Source organism: Scardinius erythrophthalmus (assembly GCF_964197995.2).
Source record: "Scardinius erythrophthalmus genome assembly, chromosome: 10".
In the NCBI taxonomy this organism is placed as follows: domain Eukaryota; kingdom Metazoa; phylum Chordata; class Actinopteri; order Cypriniformes; family Leuciscidae; genus Scardinius; species Scardinius erythrophthalmus.
The window spans coordinates 43,473,267-43,490,148 of NC_138230.1; the positions used below are offsets into that span (position 1 = coordinate 43,473,267).

The window sequence follows — 16,882 nt, forward strand, 5'->3', positions numbered from 1 at the left end:
TGACATAGAAGTTAGAAAAGGGCATTAAAAATGACAACTTTTTTGCGTTTTGCTTGATGTCTTCATGCATCTGGGATTTAATGGCACGCTGGAACACACGGCTCTTTGAAAGGCTGGGCACGTCGCTCGATGTCAAAAGCTCATCGCTGCAATTACGACTGAAACCTCATCCATCAGAGCGGCTGGAGTTCAAGAGTTTTATTGTCATGGTTTATCTGCTTTAATCACCTGAAGTGAAGTGGAAATAAATGTTAAAATACATTCTGTGAAAGGCTAATGACTAGCGGTTTAGCTTGTGGGCGGAAAACGTCTCGCAAACCCCAGCGTCGCTCTACAACTGGGAACAGTGGGTTGAAATGAATGTCCAGATCCAGACTCCTGGTGTAAACTGACAAGGTTACAACACTGTACTGTAATTATAACCGTTCCCATCCATATTCGGCAAACAAAACACAATGGCCCGTACAAAAGGCCTGACTGATTTGATCCCGAAAATTGCTCCTTTCCCATTTAGCGTAATTAGAGTGTGATTTCTGACCGAATAATTTTAAAGAAAGGAAAAATCTGTCAACGTCTGGAAATAAGACTTCGAGCTTTGGTGAGACAACTTGTTCATAAAGTCAGAGTATCTGCAGGGTTTAGAAAATCAAATTTAAGGCTTTTAAGACCTTGAGCCGCAGACATAGAATAAATATCGCATGTATTCTGACTTCCAAAGTACATACTGTATTATCCAATGTTGGTTTGTGCTATTGCAGTTTTTATGTAATATGAGCACTGGTGTTTGTTTGTTTTGTTTTTGCACATTATATGTGTTGTTACAGACATGTGATGTATATTGTTGTGTAAGTGTGCAAGAAAATGCAAGAAAAAAAAAAAAAAAAAAAAAATATATATATATATATATATATATATATATATATATATATATATATATATATATATATATATATATATACACCACTGGTCAAAAGTTTTAGATCGGTGAGATTTTTAATGTTTTTAAAAGAAGTCTCTTCTGCTCACCAAGGCTGCATTTATTTGATAAAAAAAACAATAAAAAACAGTAATATTGTGAAATATTATGACCATTTAAAATGACTGTTTTCTATTTTAATATATTTTAAAGTGTAATTTATTCCTGTGATCAAAGCTGAATGTTCAGCATCATTACTCCAGTCTTCAGTGTCACATGATCCTTCAGAAATCACTCTAATATGATGATTTGATGATCAAAAAAACATTTATTATTATTATCAATGCTGAAAACAGTTGTGTACAATTTTTTTTTTCAAAATTCTCTGATGAATAGAAAGTTCAAAAGAACAGCATTTATTTCAAATAGAATATTTTCTAACATTATAAATGTCTTTACTGTAACTTTTGATCAGTTTAACTCATCCTCGATGAATAAAAGTATTGATTATTTTATTTCTTTCCCCCAAAAATAAAATTATAATTCTTACTGACCCCAAACTATTGAACGGTAGTGTTTAATGTTACAAAAGCTTTAGATTTCAGATAATGCTGTTCTTTTGAACTTTCTATCCATCATAGCATCATGAAATAAAAATGTAAAAAACTGTTTTCAACATTGATAATAATCATAAATGTTTCTTGATCATCAAATCCTCATGTTAGAGTGATTTCTGAAGGATCATGTGACACTGAAGACTGGAGTAATGATGCTGAACATTCAGCTTTGATCACAGGAATAAATAACACTTTACTGTATATTCACATAGAAAACAGCTGATTTACATAGTAATAATATTTCACAATATCACTGTTTTTGTTTGTATTTTTAATCAAATAAATGCAGCCTTGGTGAGCAGAAGAGACTTCTTTTAAAAACATTAAAAATCTTACCGATCCAAAGCTTTTGACCGGTAGTGTATATCGTATGTATGAGAAGGGCAAGGTAACATGCTGAATCACAAATGACTGTAAAAAAAACATGATTTAAACTTTACAGGTTTTGAAAAAATATATCAAACTCACATTAGCCTTTAAACGAGTCTTTCGAAGGAGCAACAGTGTTGTGTTTTGACTTTGAAACGCGCATTGCTCACATTTATTTCAGTGAATCATCGCCTTATGAAGACAAATGTTAACAAATACAATATTTGATTTTAATAATGTGAAATTAACATGAACTAAGATGAATTAATGCGGTAGAAGTATTGTTCATTCTCATTTCATGAATGAAATTGTTTAGTGTTACCGACTTTTTCTTAGAGTATTTACAGTAAAACTTTTTATGGCCTTAAATTTGATCAAACTGAATTTAAGAGTTTTTAAAGGCCCTGAAAATTGAGCAGAAATAGTGTAAAATACAATACAGTTTAAATACCACTTGCAGAAAAGATGTTTAAGAGAAAAGAGAAATAAGAAAACATATTTATTGCATGTATGGATATTTGTGTGTCACGTTCGGGTTTTGTTTCTTGTTCTTGGTTCTCGTCTTGTCATGTGATTCCCTGTTTGTCATGTGATCCTGCCATGTGTCTTGTCATTGGTTAATGGTCTGATTATTGTTCACAGGTGTCGCTTGTGTTGTCGTTAGTCTTGTGTATGTATGCCCTCATGTTTGCCCTGTGTCTTTGTTCTAGTATTGCATGTTCTATGTCCCAGATCCGGTTTCTTGTTTTCTAGTCTTGGTTTGTGTTCCTGTTTTAGTTTAGAGTTTCCCCATGCCTGGTCATGCTTTTGTTTTGTATTTGTTTTATGTTTGATAATTAAATTGCATTTGGGTTCTCGACATCTTTCCTCCAGTGATTTCGCTACAGTGTGTATATTAACTATAACTTTTTATATAATATTAAAAAATAAAGATAAGAAAATTTCTTCATAAGATATTTATTCATACAAGCATATCTTTATAGATATTTTCTAATATAGATAAATTCAGCACTAGATCGAGAGACACATAATGAGAACTTCAAGACACAAACTGGACACGATCCAATTTATTACCAAATTTCTTTTCACACATGATTGACAGATACATCGGTTCACAGTTTGGTCCGTGCTGATACACATATCATGCTCTTTCACTGTACATGCTTAAATAAAATAACCTGACCTATTAAAGCTTATACTTGGGTTTTGGTCTGGTAATGTGGAAATAAAAACTTGAATGTATTAAAATGAGGAAAAGTACTGTAAAGGGAAGGGACGAGTCTAAGAGCTCGGGCCTTGAAGAGCTTCAGCCATGAACAGCTTCCCCAGGTTCTGAGACGTGAACTCTTTAATGGTCTGGCAGTACGTGTTGATCTGACCTGAGTGAGAAGAAAAGAGACGAGGAATAAATCTTGAGGGAGTTGAAGAAGAAAGAGAAAGTGAGGCAGACTGGGCTGTTGTGAAGAGACTCTGTTAATGATATGCGGCTGAACTCGACTGTGATTGGCTGAGGAGTTTAAAGACGAGACGCTCTCCTCATTTCATTCACGCAAACAAATACTCTTACATGTTGCCATCATCTCTTCTGATCTTCATGATAAATGTTTACAAGTTTTATTATTTTCAGTAACACTTTGCAATATGATATATTTATATTTGTTAACATTTGTTAATGCGCTGTGAACTAACATGAACAAACAATGAACAACTGGATTTTTATTAACTAACATTAACAAATATTAATAAATACTGTAACAAATGTATTGCTCATTGTTAGTTCATGTTAGTTAATACATTAACAAATTAACCTTATTGTAAAGTGTTACCCATATAATACAATGATAATAAATGAAAATAAAGTTAAATATGTTTTTCAAGTATTAATTCGTTCAATTTCACATATATATCAATGTATTGGTATATTATTTTTGTTACCTATAAATTTGTTGTTATATTATTATTGTTAAATTTATATATTTCAAATTATATTTAACACTATTATCACTGTACATATTATTACACAGATAATACATCTGTATATACTATACAATCAGTGAATTAAACAAATGTTCTTTATTACATTATGTTCAGTATTATATATTCAGTATTACAATATTGTATATACAATATTATATTTAATAATATCAATATTTAATTATTTAATACTATCCACATTATGATTTAATATTATTAGTGTACATATTGTAATACAGATAATAATACAGACAATAATAAAATAAAATAAAATAAAATAAAATAAAATAAAATAAAATAAAATAAAATAAAATAAAATGCATCACTTTTAAAATGCTCTTATTTGAACGGGTATTTGTGATTAGTGTCACATGTCTGTCCCGTCTTGTTCTGCACTTGGGTGTCTGTTTTGTTGTGCCATGTGTTTGTGTCATTGTTAGCCCCGCCCTACTTGTCATCTGATTATTGTTTGAGTTCTCCCACCTGTTCCCCCTGATTAGTTGCCCTTTATTAGTTCCCTCTTGTTTGCAGTCTGGGTGGATCTTTGTCTCTGTTTCCCCCTGTGTTATGTCTTGAGGTTTTGTCTGCCTTGTTTTTCCCCCACGAGGGAGTTTTGGTTTTCAGTCTGTTTTGTTTATATTCATTAAAAATTTCCTTTTGCACTTGATTCCTCGCTTCACCTTTTTGACTTCCCATGACAGAACGATCCACCAAGATGAGGAGTCAGCAAAGGGATTCCTGCCCTCACCTGGAGCGAATCATGGGACTCAGCAGTCTGGTTTCCCTCCGGCAGCAGGGGACCAGGGTAAAGGAATTCGCCCAGAGATTCAGCGCGGCAGCAGAGGGACTCGGGCTTGGGGATGTAGTCCTTAAAGACATATTAAATCTTTGTTTGGATGTTCCCTTGCCTCAGTGGGAGATGAAGGGGCTGGAGATTTTAGATTTCCCGGGTTTCGCTAAGTATCTCCACCATCGTGCTCGGTGGGATACATGGGACCCGCCTGCATCCCCGCTGCCCAGCCCAGAGAAGGCATCGCCGCTGCCCAGCCCAGAGAATGCATCGCCGCTGCCCAGCCCAGAGAATGCATCGCCGCTGCCCAGCCCAGAGAATGCATCGCCGCTGCCCAGCCCAGAGAGTGCATCGCCGCTGCCCAGCCCAGAGAATGCATCGCCGCTGCCCAGCCCAGAGAATGCATCGCCGCTGCCCAGCCCAGAGAATGCATCGCCGCTGCCCAGCCCAGAGAATGCATCGCCGCTGCCCAGCCCAGAGAATGCATCGCCGCTGCCCAGCCCAGAGAATGCATCGCTGCTGCCCAGCCCAGAGTTCCATCCACCATTAACTCCGTCCAGACCTGAACCGGCACCTCACCATCGAAGACGGCGGAGGAGGAGGAGGAACTCCGGCCTCCCCAATGTCCCGGAGGATTCCGTTGCGGAGCAGCCAGAGACTGTTCACGTCACGTCTGCCCAGTCAGAGACTGTTCCAGTCACGTCTGCCCAGTCAGAGACTATTCATGTCAAGTCTGCCGAGCCGGTGTCTTCGGACAGGATGGCCGCCGCCGAGGGTGTTCCCGTCACATCTGCTGAGCCTGTGTCTTCGGACAAGATGGTCACCGTTGAACCTGTTCACGTTACGCCTGTCGAGCCTGTGTCTTCGGACAAGATGGCCGCCGCCGAGAGTGTTCTCGTCACGTCTGCCAAGCCTATGTCTTCGGACAAGATGGCCACCACTGAACCTGTTCACGTTACGCCTGTCGAGCCTGTGTCTTCGGACAAGATGGCCGCCGCCGAGAGTGTTCCCGTCACGTCTGCCAAGCCTATGTCTTCGGACAAGATGGCCACCACTGAACCTGTTCACGTTACGCCTGTCGAGCCTGTGTCTTCGGACAAGAAGGTCACTACCAAGACTGGGTCTTCGGACAAGATGGCTGCCGTCGAGCCTGTGTCTGAGCCGGTGGTGTCTGTTCCTGAGCCGGTAATGTCTGTTCCTGTTCCTGAGTCGGAGCCAGTGTCTGTTCCTGAGCCAGAGCCAGTGTATGTCCCGGATCCCGTGTCTGTCCCTGAGTCGGAGCCCGTGTCTGTTCCTGAGCCTGAGCCCTCAGTGACCGCGACACTGGCCATTATGGCCACAGCCATGTGGTGTGTGTGGGCTACACACACACTTGAGCCGGTGGTGTCTGTTCCTGAGCCGGTGGTGTCTGTTCCTGAGCCGGTGATGTCCGTTCCTGTTCCTGAGTCGGAGCCAGTGTATGTCCCGGAGCCCGTGTCTGTCCTTGAGTCGGAGCCCGTGTCTGTCCCTGAGCCGGAGCCCGTGTCTGTCCCTGAGCCGGAGCCCGTGTCTGTCCCTGAGCCGGAGCCCGTGTCTGTCCCTGAGCCGGAGCCCGTGTCTGTCCCTGAGCCGGAGCCCGTGTCGGTCCCTGAGCCGGAGCCCGTGTCGGTTCCTGAGCCGGAGCCCGTGTCGGTCCCTGAGCCGGAGCCCGTGTCGGTCCCTGAGCCGGAGGCCGTGTCGGTCCCTGAGCCGGGGCCAGTGTCTGTTCCTGAACAGGAGCCAGTGTCTGTTCCAGTGTCTGTTCCAGTGTCTGTTCCAGTGTCTGTTCCTGTGTCTGTTCCAGTGTCTGTTCCAGTGTCTGTTCCAGTGCCTGAGCCGGTGGTGCCTATTCCAGTGCCTGAGCCGGTGGTGCCAGTTCCAGGGCCTGAGCCGGTGGTGCCAGTCCCAGTGCCTGAGCCGGTGGTGTTTGTTCCAGTGCCTGAGCCGGTGGTGTTGGTTCCAGTTCCTGCGCCCTGGCCACCCGAGGGGTCTTCACCGCCCTGGCCACCCGAGGGGTCTTCACCGCCTTGGCCGCCCGAGGGGTCTTCTCCGCCCTGGCCGCCCGAGGGGTTTTCACCGCCCTGGCCGCCCGAGGGGTCTTCACCGCCGTGGCCGCCCGAGGGGTCTTCACCGCCGTGGCCACCCGAGGGGTCTTCACCGCCGTGGCCGCCCGAGGGGTCTTCACCGCCGTGGCCACCCGAGGGGTCTTCACCGCCCTGGCCGCCCGAGGGGTCTTCACCGCCCTGGCCGCCCGAGGGGTCTTCACCGCCGTGGCCGCCCGAGGGCTCTTCACCACCGTGGCCGCCCGAGGGGTCTTCTCCACCCTGGTCGCCCGAGGGAAAGTCTCCGCACTGGCCACCCGAGGGGAAGTCTCCGCCCTGGCCGCCTGATGGACTGTTTGTGTCTTCCGTTCCGCCCTGTTCTGTCCCTCCCGTCCCGCCCTGGTCGGTTTCTCCAGCCCCGCCTTGTTCTGTCCCTCCCGTCCCGCCCTGGTCTGTTCCTCCCGTCCCGCCCTGGTCGGTTTCTCCAGCCCCGCCCTGTTCTGTCCCTCCCGTCCCGCCCTGGCCTGTCCCTCCGTCCCGCCCTGGTCTGTCCCCCCCGTTCTAGTGGAGTGTCTGGAAGCCACTCCTTTAGGAGGGGGTTATGTCACATGTCTGTCCCGTCTTGTTCTGCACTTGGGTGTCTGTTTTGTTGTGCCATGTGTTTGTGTCATTGTTAGCCCCGCCCTACTTGTCATCTGATTATTGTTTGAGTTCTCCCACCTGTTCCCCCTGATTAGTTGCCCTTTATTAGTTCCCTCTTGTTTGCAGTCTGGGTGGATCGTTGTCTCTGTTTCCCCCTGTGTTATGTCTTGAGGTTTTGTCTGCCTTGTTTTTCCCCCACGAGGGAGTTTTGGTTTTCAGTCTGTTTTGTTTATATTCATTAAAAATTTCCTTTTGCACTTGATTCCTCGCTTCACCTTTTTGACTTCCCATGACAATTAGTGCCGTTACCTCAAGTTGTATATTTAACTCAAGTGCAAAATTGGCACGTTGCATCAAACATCCCAAAGAAATTCTCATAAGACTTCCCACATAATCCTTTTCAAAGGCTGAACATTGAGAACGGGAAACAGCAGAGCTCTAGAGTTACATAACATCTACATAAAGTCCAACACACACATCACTCTCTAATCTATAATATACTCCCTCCATAACAACTTACAAACAATTGCTTTAAATCAATCTCTGGCAAGGCCTCTGTAATGTTCCTCATAAATCACACCATCTCAACTCCACAGGAGAGAGAAAAGGGACGAGTCCAAATCTTTTCAGATCCAAATGAGTTGAAATGTGGAGGAGAAGTTAACGCTGTGTTGGGACGTCTCACATAATTTGGCAAATCATCCACTTTATGAACATTATATCCTTCAACTTAACCCTGTGAAGCCTGACATAGCAAATAATAGTAAGGAATATATATATATATATATATATATATATATATATATATATACATTTTTTTTTAAAGGTACAGTTTATTGAACCTTTAGACTAACAGTGTTTTTTGTCAAGTGTCATATTTAATATAATATATCAGGCTTTTAGAGCTCATATGATATATTGAGAATATGGAGCTCAAACTCAAGGAGAAATAAAACACCTCTATTTTACCCAGAAGTCAAACTGAGCAAAAATATGCACTTTAATGCAAATGCTGATATTTACAGAGCCAAAAAAAGTAAAATGAAATTCTGAGTGCTTGTAATGTAAATCAATGAGTGTGTATTCTCATAATGCGATTATAATGGGATTTTTGGCAATATCGCGATTAAACACTCTCATGTTAGCGCAATACTTCTATCAAACTACTCTCATGATCGTATAGCCTTAATTGCAGTAAACGTACGCCGATTTTAATCACGATAAACAGGCGATTAATCACCTTAATTATTACCGCCCTGTCCAAAGTGCGCATGTTCTCGGATGTACACAGTGAACTCTTGTGTTGAACATTATGAATGAACTCAGAGACGTTATTCTGAAGTTTTTCCCTCTAATCCGAATCGCTAAACTCTGTCAACACAACTCAACTGTCAAAGACGTTCATCACAGCGCTGAATAACCTTACAATGCAAATGTGTTTTGCATTTGATGCAAGTAGATTAGAAGTAACATGCCTACTGTATCAGAGCTCATCATTTGTATAATGGCGGTAAAAAGTACCACACTGAAATAACATCACAACATCTATTTCCATCAAGAGGTGCATACATTTTTGGTCAAGATGCACTCATTTTGGAATATGGCCATGATGTGTCATTTTTTTAAATTGAGATGTATACATGCTATGAAAGCAGAATAAATAAGCTTTCCATTGATGTATGGTTTGTTATGATAGGACAATATTTGGCTGATATACAACTATTGTAAATCTGGAATCTGAGGGTGCAAAAAAATAGAAACATTGAGAAAATCTCCTTTAAAGTTGTGCATTTATGTTGGCGATTGTGCTGCATTCACTCACAGAAATACATGTTTTATATATTTATGGTAGGAAATTCACCAAATATCTTCATGGAACATGATCTTTACTTAATATCCTAATGATTTTTGGCATAAAAGAAAAATCGATAATCTTGACCCGTACAATGTATTGTTGGCTATTGCCACAGATATCCCCGTACGACTCGTGACTGGTTCTGTGATCCAGGGTCACAAATATACAATTTTTTTTAAATATATATATATATATAAGTATGAGTTTCAGGAAGGATCACATACTGGCGATGAGCAGCGTGTCCATGCGTGGAGGAGGCTGAGGAGGCTTGAACATCTTGCTTAGATCTTCCTCTGGAAGAGAAGGTTCTCCTCGACTCTGTCTCTGTGTGTTCTCCTGCTGGCGTCGCTGAACGTACTGAGGGATGAAGAAGAGCAAACCTTTATTCTCAACTTTAACCTGAGGGGGAACCTTTAAAGGGGTCATCGGATGCCCATTTTCCACAAGTTGGTATGATTCTTTAGGGTCTTCATGTAAAGTTTGTAAGATACTTTGGTTAAAATAACTCAATGGTTGTGTAAAACAACACCCTTTCACCTCCTCCAAAAAACAGCTCTGTTCACAGCGACCCGTTTCGGTGCATGTCTCTTTAAATGATAATGAGGTGCATGTCTCTTTAAATGATAATGAGGTGCATGTCTCTTTAAATGATAATGAGGGATCTCTTCCATGGGGGGTGTCGACACAAGACACTAAAGTGATGCCTTGGCAGACAGTATACGAATGGCTGAGGACGGGAATATGCTAATACAGGGAATATGCTAATACGGGTAATATGCTAATCAAGGGGAATATGCTAATACGGGACAGTCTGTCAGTGGTCGTGGGCGGAGCATGAGCAATATGACATCATAGTGCTCAGAAAATCCAAACGGCTTGATTTTTGAGAATGTTTAGACTTTTTTAAGATTAAAAAAAGGAGTGAATGGATTTTTTTTCATTGTATTGTGGTTGTGTCCACACACTGCAAAGACACATTTATATGCAAACACCATCTAAAAGTGAATTTTGCATCCGATGAGCCCTTTAAAGACGGCAATGACAAATTTAAAAGCAGCTGAGTAGTGGGAATTAGATCCGATTAAAGAAATGAGTAAATAAAGAGAGAATCGCTGTGTCACTGCGGTATCAGAGGAGTTTGAGAGGTCGCGTGTGCTTCCATCAATCATGAAGTTCAGGGCATCAGAGCAAGGCCATTACCGTCTCCTCTCTCTCGTCCCGTACAGACCTTGATGCACCGTCACTCAATAAATCTCTTCTTTATAGAGTCAGTCGGGCCGCTTCTGAACGATGCTCAAAGCCCAGACACTCTCGCTTAAACAGGACAATTTACAGCCCTTGTTTTGGAAAATGAACAAAAACTCTGAACCTCATACTTCACACTAGAAGTCTAAAGATTATATTTAAATTAGGGATGCACCGGTATTAAAATTTTGGCCGATACCGATAACCTAGATAATTCTTTATATTTAAGATAATTCTTTATATTTGAAAACCGATAACTGATATATTGGCCGATAAATCTAAATCCAAATTTTTGTATAATTTTTGAGAGCCTGATTACAAAAACAAAAGTCTCAACATAAAAAGCCATGTCCCAAACACACAATTATAATGTTCTCATTATCACTTTATTAAAGGGGGGGTGAAATGCTCATTTCAGCTTAGCTGTGCTTACCCGCCGAGCTAACAACACACAGAGACATTTGTTCAACAGTTTTACTCACCGTTCCAACGCACGACCGCGAACCTTTATCATTGTGACTGCTCGATCCTTAAGCATTAGACGATCTGCAAATCCGTCGATCTGGGCTTTGTTTATAAAACAATCATCGTCGAAATGCAGGGAACAACAGTCTTACACAACTCCGTTTATGCTCAGGAAAACAAACTCCATCCACTGGTGCCTTATCGCCGGGTTCTTTGGGAATCTGTGCAGGGTTGTCTTGCCCTGGCAACCAAAAACACACTTCTTTGGTGACATTGACTTCCCAAAAGCCGGGCAGGGCGCTTTGATGGCGAACTGCTTTCGCTCTCTTGCTCTGGTCTACGAGTGCGCGCGCGCCCGCGATCTTACCGGAGAAGTGCCCTTAGGACCCGTATAAGGAAATTCCGCTCTATCTTACGTAAGACAGAGCCATACTCGAAAAAAAACTTTCCGAAACTTGTGACAAACCGGAAGGAGAATTTTTGGAACAAAAATACTCCTTCAAACGTACAACTTAGTTTTTGAAACTTTGTCCATGTTTAGCATGGGAATCCAACTCTTTACCAGTGTAAAAAACTCAGTATGCATGAAATAGCATTTCACCCCACCTTTAAGTTTATATGACAGATTTGCGCTGCATGTTGCACTTATTTTCCTTTTTTCCAACAAAAATAAATAGATAAATATAAATATATTACAAATATTTAATTTCCTATTCTTGTCTTTTGGGGTGAAATATGATCCAAATATTTCTTGACAGTTAGAAACACCCATATATTGTCTATACTGTGCATTAACAAATAAACACTGATTTAAGAGTAAAATCTTTAATTGCTAAAACTGCTAAACGAGCCTCCAAAGTGCAACCCTGTGTTTTCGTAACAAAGCTTTGATTATAGCCTCAGAGATAATTCCTGGGTTTCAAGTTGCACAGTTTCATCAATTATGACTGTGATATAATTATATCTTTCAGAGTCTAACATCAAGAGTGAGACATCAAGCCTCATCAGCCGCTCGTTCAGCGTAAGCCCCTTATTGTGATCTTTGTGGTGACAACCTGTTTTCCCAGCAGCAGACGTCACGCTAGCAAGGCTACCATTAAAGTAACTAGCGTTTACATGCTTATGATAGCTCTCATCCAAGCAGCACATCAAAGCATTTAAAAGTGTGTGTGTGTGTGTGTGTGTCAGCGTCACATGTCTCCGTTCCCTTTCTTTAGCCTGTTTCTTGGTGAAAATCCCATTACTTAAAAGCAGGGATATTATTGGTTATTAAAAATAAAACTATTTAAGTCCTCATTTACTCACCCTGGTGTTGTTCTAATGCCGTACGCCATTTTTTTGGACCACAAAAGGAGAATTTTTACAAAAATATCGATATAATGGCAGTGAATAGTGACCAACATCAAGCTTTAAAAGTAAAAGTATTACAGAATGATCCCATGTGACACAAGTCGTATATTGCAAGTGTTCTGGGTGTATACGATAGGGTTTGGTAAATAAAATCATAACCGGAATGAATGTGCTATTTAACATAAATCCTGAGGTCTTCTGTGCTCGAGCGCGCGTTCATGAGACTCAGTTAGTGTCGCACTTCACTCCGACTCGACCAGAAACTAAATACAATCCATGAACCTTCTTCTCTGAGGTGAATATCTCTGTTGTGTTCGTCGTAACAAGAAGTTATCGAGTTCAATAATCTGTGATTCTGACAACCAGAGTTCCAGTCCAGAGATGTTCAACTCAGTGAAGAAAGAGAACGGGCGTTGTATTTCACGTCACGTTTTTATCATTCTTGATTTCTCGCAGCTTGTGTGTTTTTCTGGGCGAGTCGGAGTGAACTGCGACACTAAGAGTCTCATGAATGTGAGGATTTTCATTAAATAATACATTTAATTCCAGTTAGTTTTTCAGCAAACCCTGTCGTATCCACCCAGAACACTTGGAATATACGACTCGTGTCGCATTAGATCATTTTCTGAAACTTGTGTGTCTTTTTTAAGCAGGACATTTGGTAACACTTTATTTTAAAGTGTCTGTTACATATGTTACATGTACTTACCATAGTAATAACAGTAAATTATACATAATTACATGCAACCAACCTTCAACCAAACCCTAATCCTACCCTAACCCTATAGTAAGTACTAAGTACATGCAGTTGCTATTACTCACTACTTAAATATATAATTACACTGTAACAATGACACCTTAAAATAAAGTGTAACCGGACATTTTTAAATTCTCATTTTGTGGTCTGAAAAAGAAAGAAGGGCATACAGCATTAGAACAAAACCAGGGTGAGTAAATTATGACTTGTTTTTCATTAGAAATTAGAAATGTTGCCATGGCAATAAACTGAAATAAGTTGAATCACTAAAATTATTAATTGGAAATAAATAAAAACGAACTAAAACAGAAATAAATACCTAAATCTAATAGCAATATTAAGTAAAACTAAAAATATCAAAACAAAAGATAATTCAAAAGATGAATAAAACCATGATAAAATCACACGTTCGGAGGCACTAGCACACTTGTCTGATTTGAGGCATCATGGGAAGTCACCTGGTGTTTCTGCTGCTGCTGTTTGCTCAGACTCCTGCAGTGGTTGTTGTACTTGATGATGTCCTGACTCATGTCGTCCACGCGGTCCATCAGCATCTGCAGGCTCTTCTCCAGATGAGAACTGCAGAGGAACAACCAGGTGAAGAATGGAGCGCATGTTATTTAGTGAACACACACAGATTTGTTTTATGGTTAACACGCTATATTGGGGAAACTTACATTCACAGGTCATCCATTAAATGACCTTTATATTATTGTCTGATTTGTTTTAGCAAGGCTACAAACACCCTAAATGATTAAATGATAAAAAATATATATATATATATATAAAAAAAAAAAACACAGGAAAAAAATCAAAACCTCAAAGACATATTTTGTTTTAGAATTAGATGTTTTTTTAGAATTTTATGGTTGCATTTATTTTATTGACAATATACTTCATCAAAAATAACTCTGTATTTTAATATTTGAATATATATTTTATTTTCTTAATTTTCTCTATATATATATATACAGTATATATACATACATTATATATATATATATATATATATATATATATATATATATATATATATATATATATATATATATCTGTATAAACATACAATATGTATATATAAAGAACCCTGTAAACCCTGTCATTTTTTTTAATATACATATTTCATTTATTAGTGTGATTCCAATCTTACTAACCTCAAATGTTTTGTAGGTATGTAAATATCCTTAAAACATGATGAATTTACTTCTATTTTCCCCTTGTTTTAAGCACAAAACTCACAAAATTTGGTTTGAAAAAATTAGACAGACAAAACTCAGATCTTATACAATGTTGCTAAAAAACGTATTTTGTTTTGAATAACATTTCACCTGAAAACAATACAAAAATACAGATTGGGAAAATGAATAATTTCAGCAAATTATTATATTGCATTTCTATGGTAATAATATTGCTTATTCAAAGCTCATTTAATATTGTTTATTCGCTCAAAGCACATTGTTATTGAAAACTCAATATGCTCGAATTCACGAATAAATGATCAGAAATGTAAAACTCTTCCAGTATCTCGGCAACACCATAAAGATCAAAATCTTATGGGAGCGTCACATGATCAAAGCACATCTTAACCATCAACAGAGTAACACAGAATTAAAAAAAAGCTGATAGCATGGATTCCTCATTAATAATTCATCCACTTCCGCATACATAAAAAACCTTTGCATGTATCATGTGATATGCAAAACGGATCCCACTGTATCTGTAGAGTGAGATTCATATTTTATAGCAGGACAGCAGCCCATAGGACCAACAAATGTCTTCAAAAGCGGTTTATCTGATTCGGTAAACCCAATTAACAACGAATTAGCCTCGCTAGCATGTTCCATTAATCTTGTGGAAAAACGCTCCGGATGTGTGGAAGTGAGATCCCGCGGGTACAGACAAACCAGGAGCAGCTCTTCATCATGCATGAACATGTACACACACACATGACTGATGTGAACAAGTCCATGTGAAACAACACTAGAAATCTCTCCATGGCTCCAGAGAAAACCAGATTGGACTCGCTATAGCTGGTTTGCAAAAGTCGTAATAAAGACATTTATAATGTCTGTTTTCAACATTGATAATAATCAGAAATGTTTCTTGGGCATCAAATCCATATATTAGAGTGATTTCTGAAGGATCATGTGACACTGAAGACTGGAGTAATGATGCTGAAAATTCAGCTTTGATCATTGTTTTAAATTGTAATAATATCTAAAAAAGAAAATTACTGTATTTTTAACAAATAAATAGCAGAAGAGACTTTAAAAAATATAATAAAATATAATAAATATAACTTTAAAAAAAATTATATATATATATATATATATATATATATTATTATTATTATTTTTTTTTTTTACTGACCTCAAACTTTTTAAACAGAGGAATATTCTCGTATTAATCAAACATTGGTGTCTTTTATCATATTGCTGCTACTTCAACATCCTTTATGATAAGCTAAGATAAATGTCAAGTTATGGCCAATAACTAACAAATGGCTGACATTAAACATCTATACTAATTTGTGTAAATAAAGTAAATCTAAAACAAGAAAAAAAGTAAAATGCTAAAACTGAATTTAAGCATCACAATGTTATAATGTACAGTTTAAAAAATGGATATTCATTTTTGAGATTTGCTGAAGATTACATGTAACTGTTATTATTAAAGTTACCAATTAACTTTAGAGAGCATTAGATAACAGCAAAAAAAAAAAAAAAAAAAAAAAGTAAATGTAAATGTAAAAAGAGGGCAAATGAGAACGTATTAAATATCTGACCGTTTTGGCTCATTTTGAGTCAGACTTGTAAACTCAGTGAATCATTGACTGAAGAATCGGATCATTTGAATCAGACTTGTGGACTCAGTGAATCATTGACTGAAGAATCGGATTTTTTGAATCAGACTTGTGGACTCAGTGAATCATTGACTGAAGAATCGGATCATTTGAATCAGACTTGTGAACTCAGTGAATCAATGACAGAAGAATCTGATCGTTTGAATCAGACTTGTGGACTCAGTGAATCATTGCCTGAAGAATCGGATCATTTGAATCAGACTTGTGAACTCAGTGAATCATTGACTGAAGAATCGGATCGTTTGAATTAAACTTGTGAACTCAGTGAATCATTGACTGAAGAATCGGATCATTTGAATCAGACTTGTGGACTCAGTGAATCATTGACTGAAGAATTGGATCATTTGAATCAGACTTGTGGACTCAGTGAATCATTGACTGAAGAATCGGATTGTTTGAATCAGACTTGTGAACTCAGTGAATCATTGACTGAAGAATTGGATCATTTGAATCAGACTTGTGAACTCAGTGAATCATTGACTGAAGAATTGGATCATTTGAATCAGACTTGTGGACTCAGTGAATCATTGACTGAAGAATCGGATTGTTTGAATCAGACTTGTGGACTCAGTGAATCATTGACTGAAGAATCGGATCATTTGAATCAGACTTGTGAACTCAGTGAATCAATGACTGAAGAATCGGATCGTTTGAATCAGACTTGTGGACTCAGTGAATCATTGCCTGAAGAATCGGATCATTTGAATCAGACTTGTGAACTCAGTGAATCATTGACTGAAGAATCGGATCGTTTGAATCAGACTTGTGAACTCAGTGAATCATTAACTGAAGAATCGGATCATTTGAATCAGACTTGTGGACTCAGTGAATCATTGACTGAAGAATCGGATCATTTGAATCAGACTTGTGAACTCAGTGAATCAATGACTGAAGAATCGGATCGTTTGAATCAGACTTGTGGACTCAGTGAATCATTGCCTGAAGAATCAGATCATTTGAATCAGACTTGTGAACTCAG

General features: G+C 39.2%; 1 protein-coding gene across 2 annotated transcripts in view; it reads right to left on the bottom strand.

Annotated features, from left to right (window-relative positions):
- Positions 1-2,848: 2,848 nt before the first annotated feature.
- The window catches only part of eif3hb (eukaryotic translation initiation factor 3, subunit H, b), a 79,711-nt gene continuing 65,677 nt past the window's right edge, over positions 2,849-16,882 (bottom strand). For both annotated transcript variants that reach the window (XM_081376135.1, XM_081376136.1), the window contains 3 exons: positions 13,499-13,619; positions 9,448-9,580; positions 2,849-3,281 (listed from right to left, as the gene is read on the bottom strand). In XM_081376135.1, the coding sequence (XP_081232261.1) occupies positions 3,184-3,281; positions 9,448-9,580; positions 13,499-13,619 (352 nt within the window). In that variant the 3' untranslated portion in view covers positions 2,849-3,183. The remainder of the gene's footprint in view (positions 3,282-9,447; positions 9,581-13,498; positions 13,620-16,882) is intronic.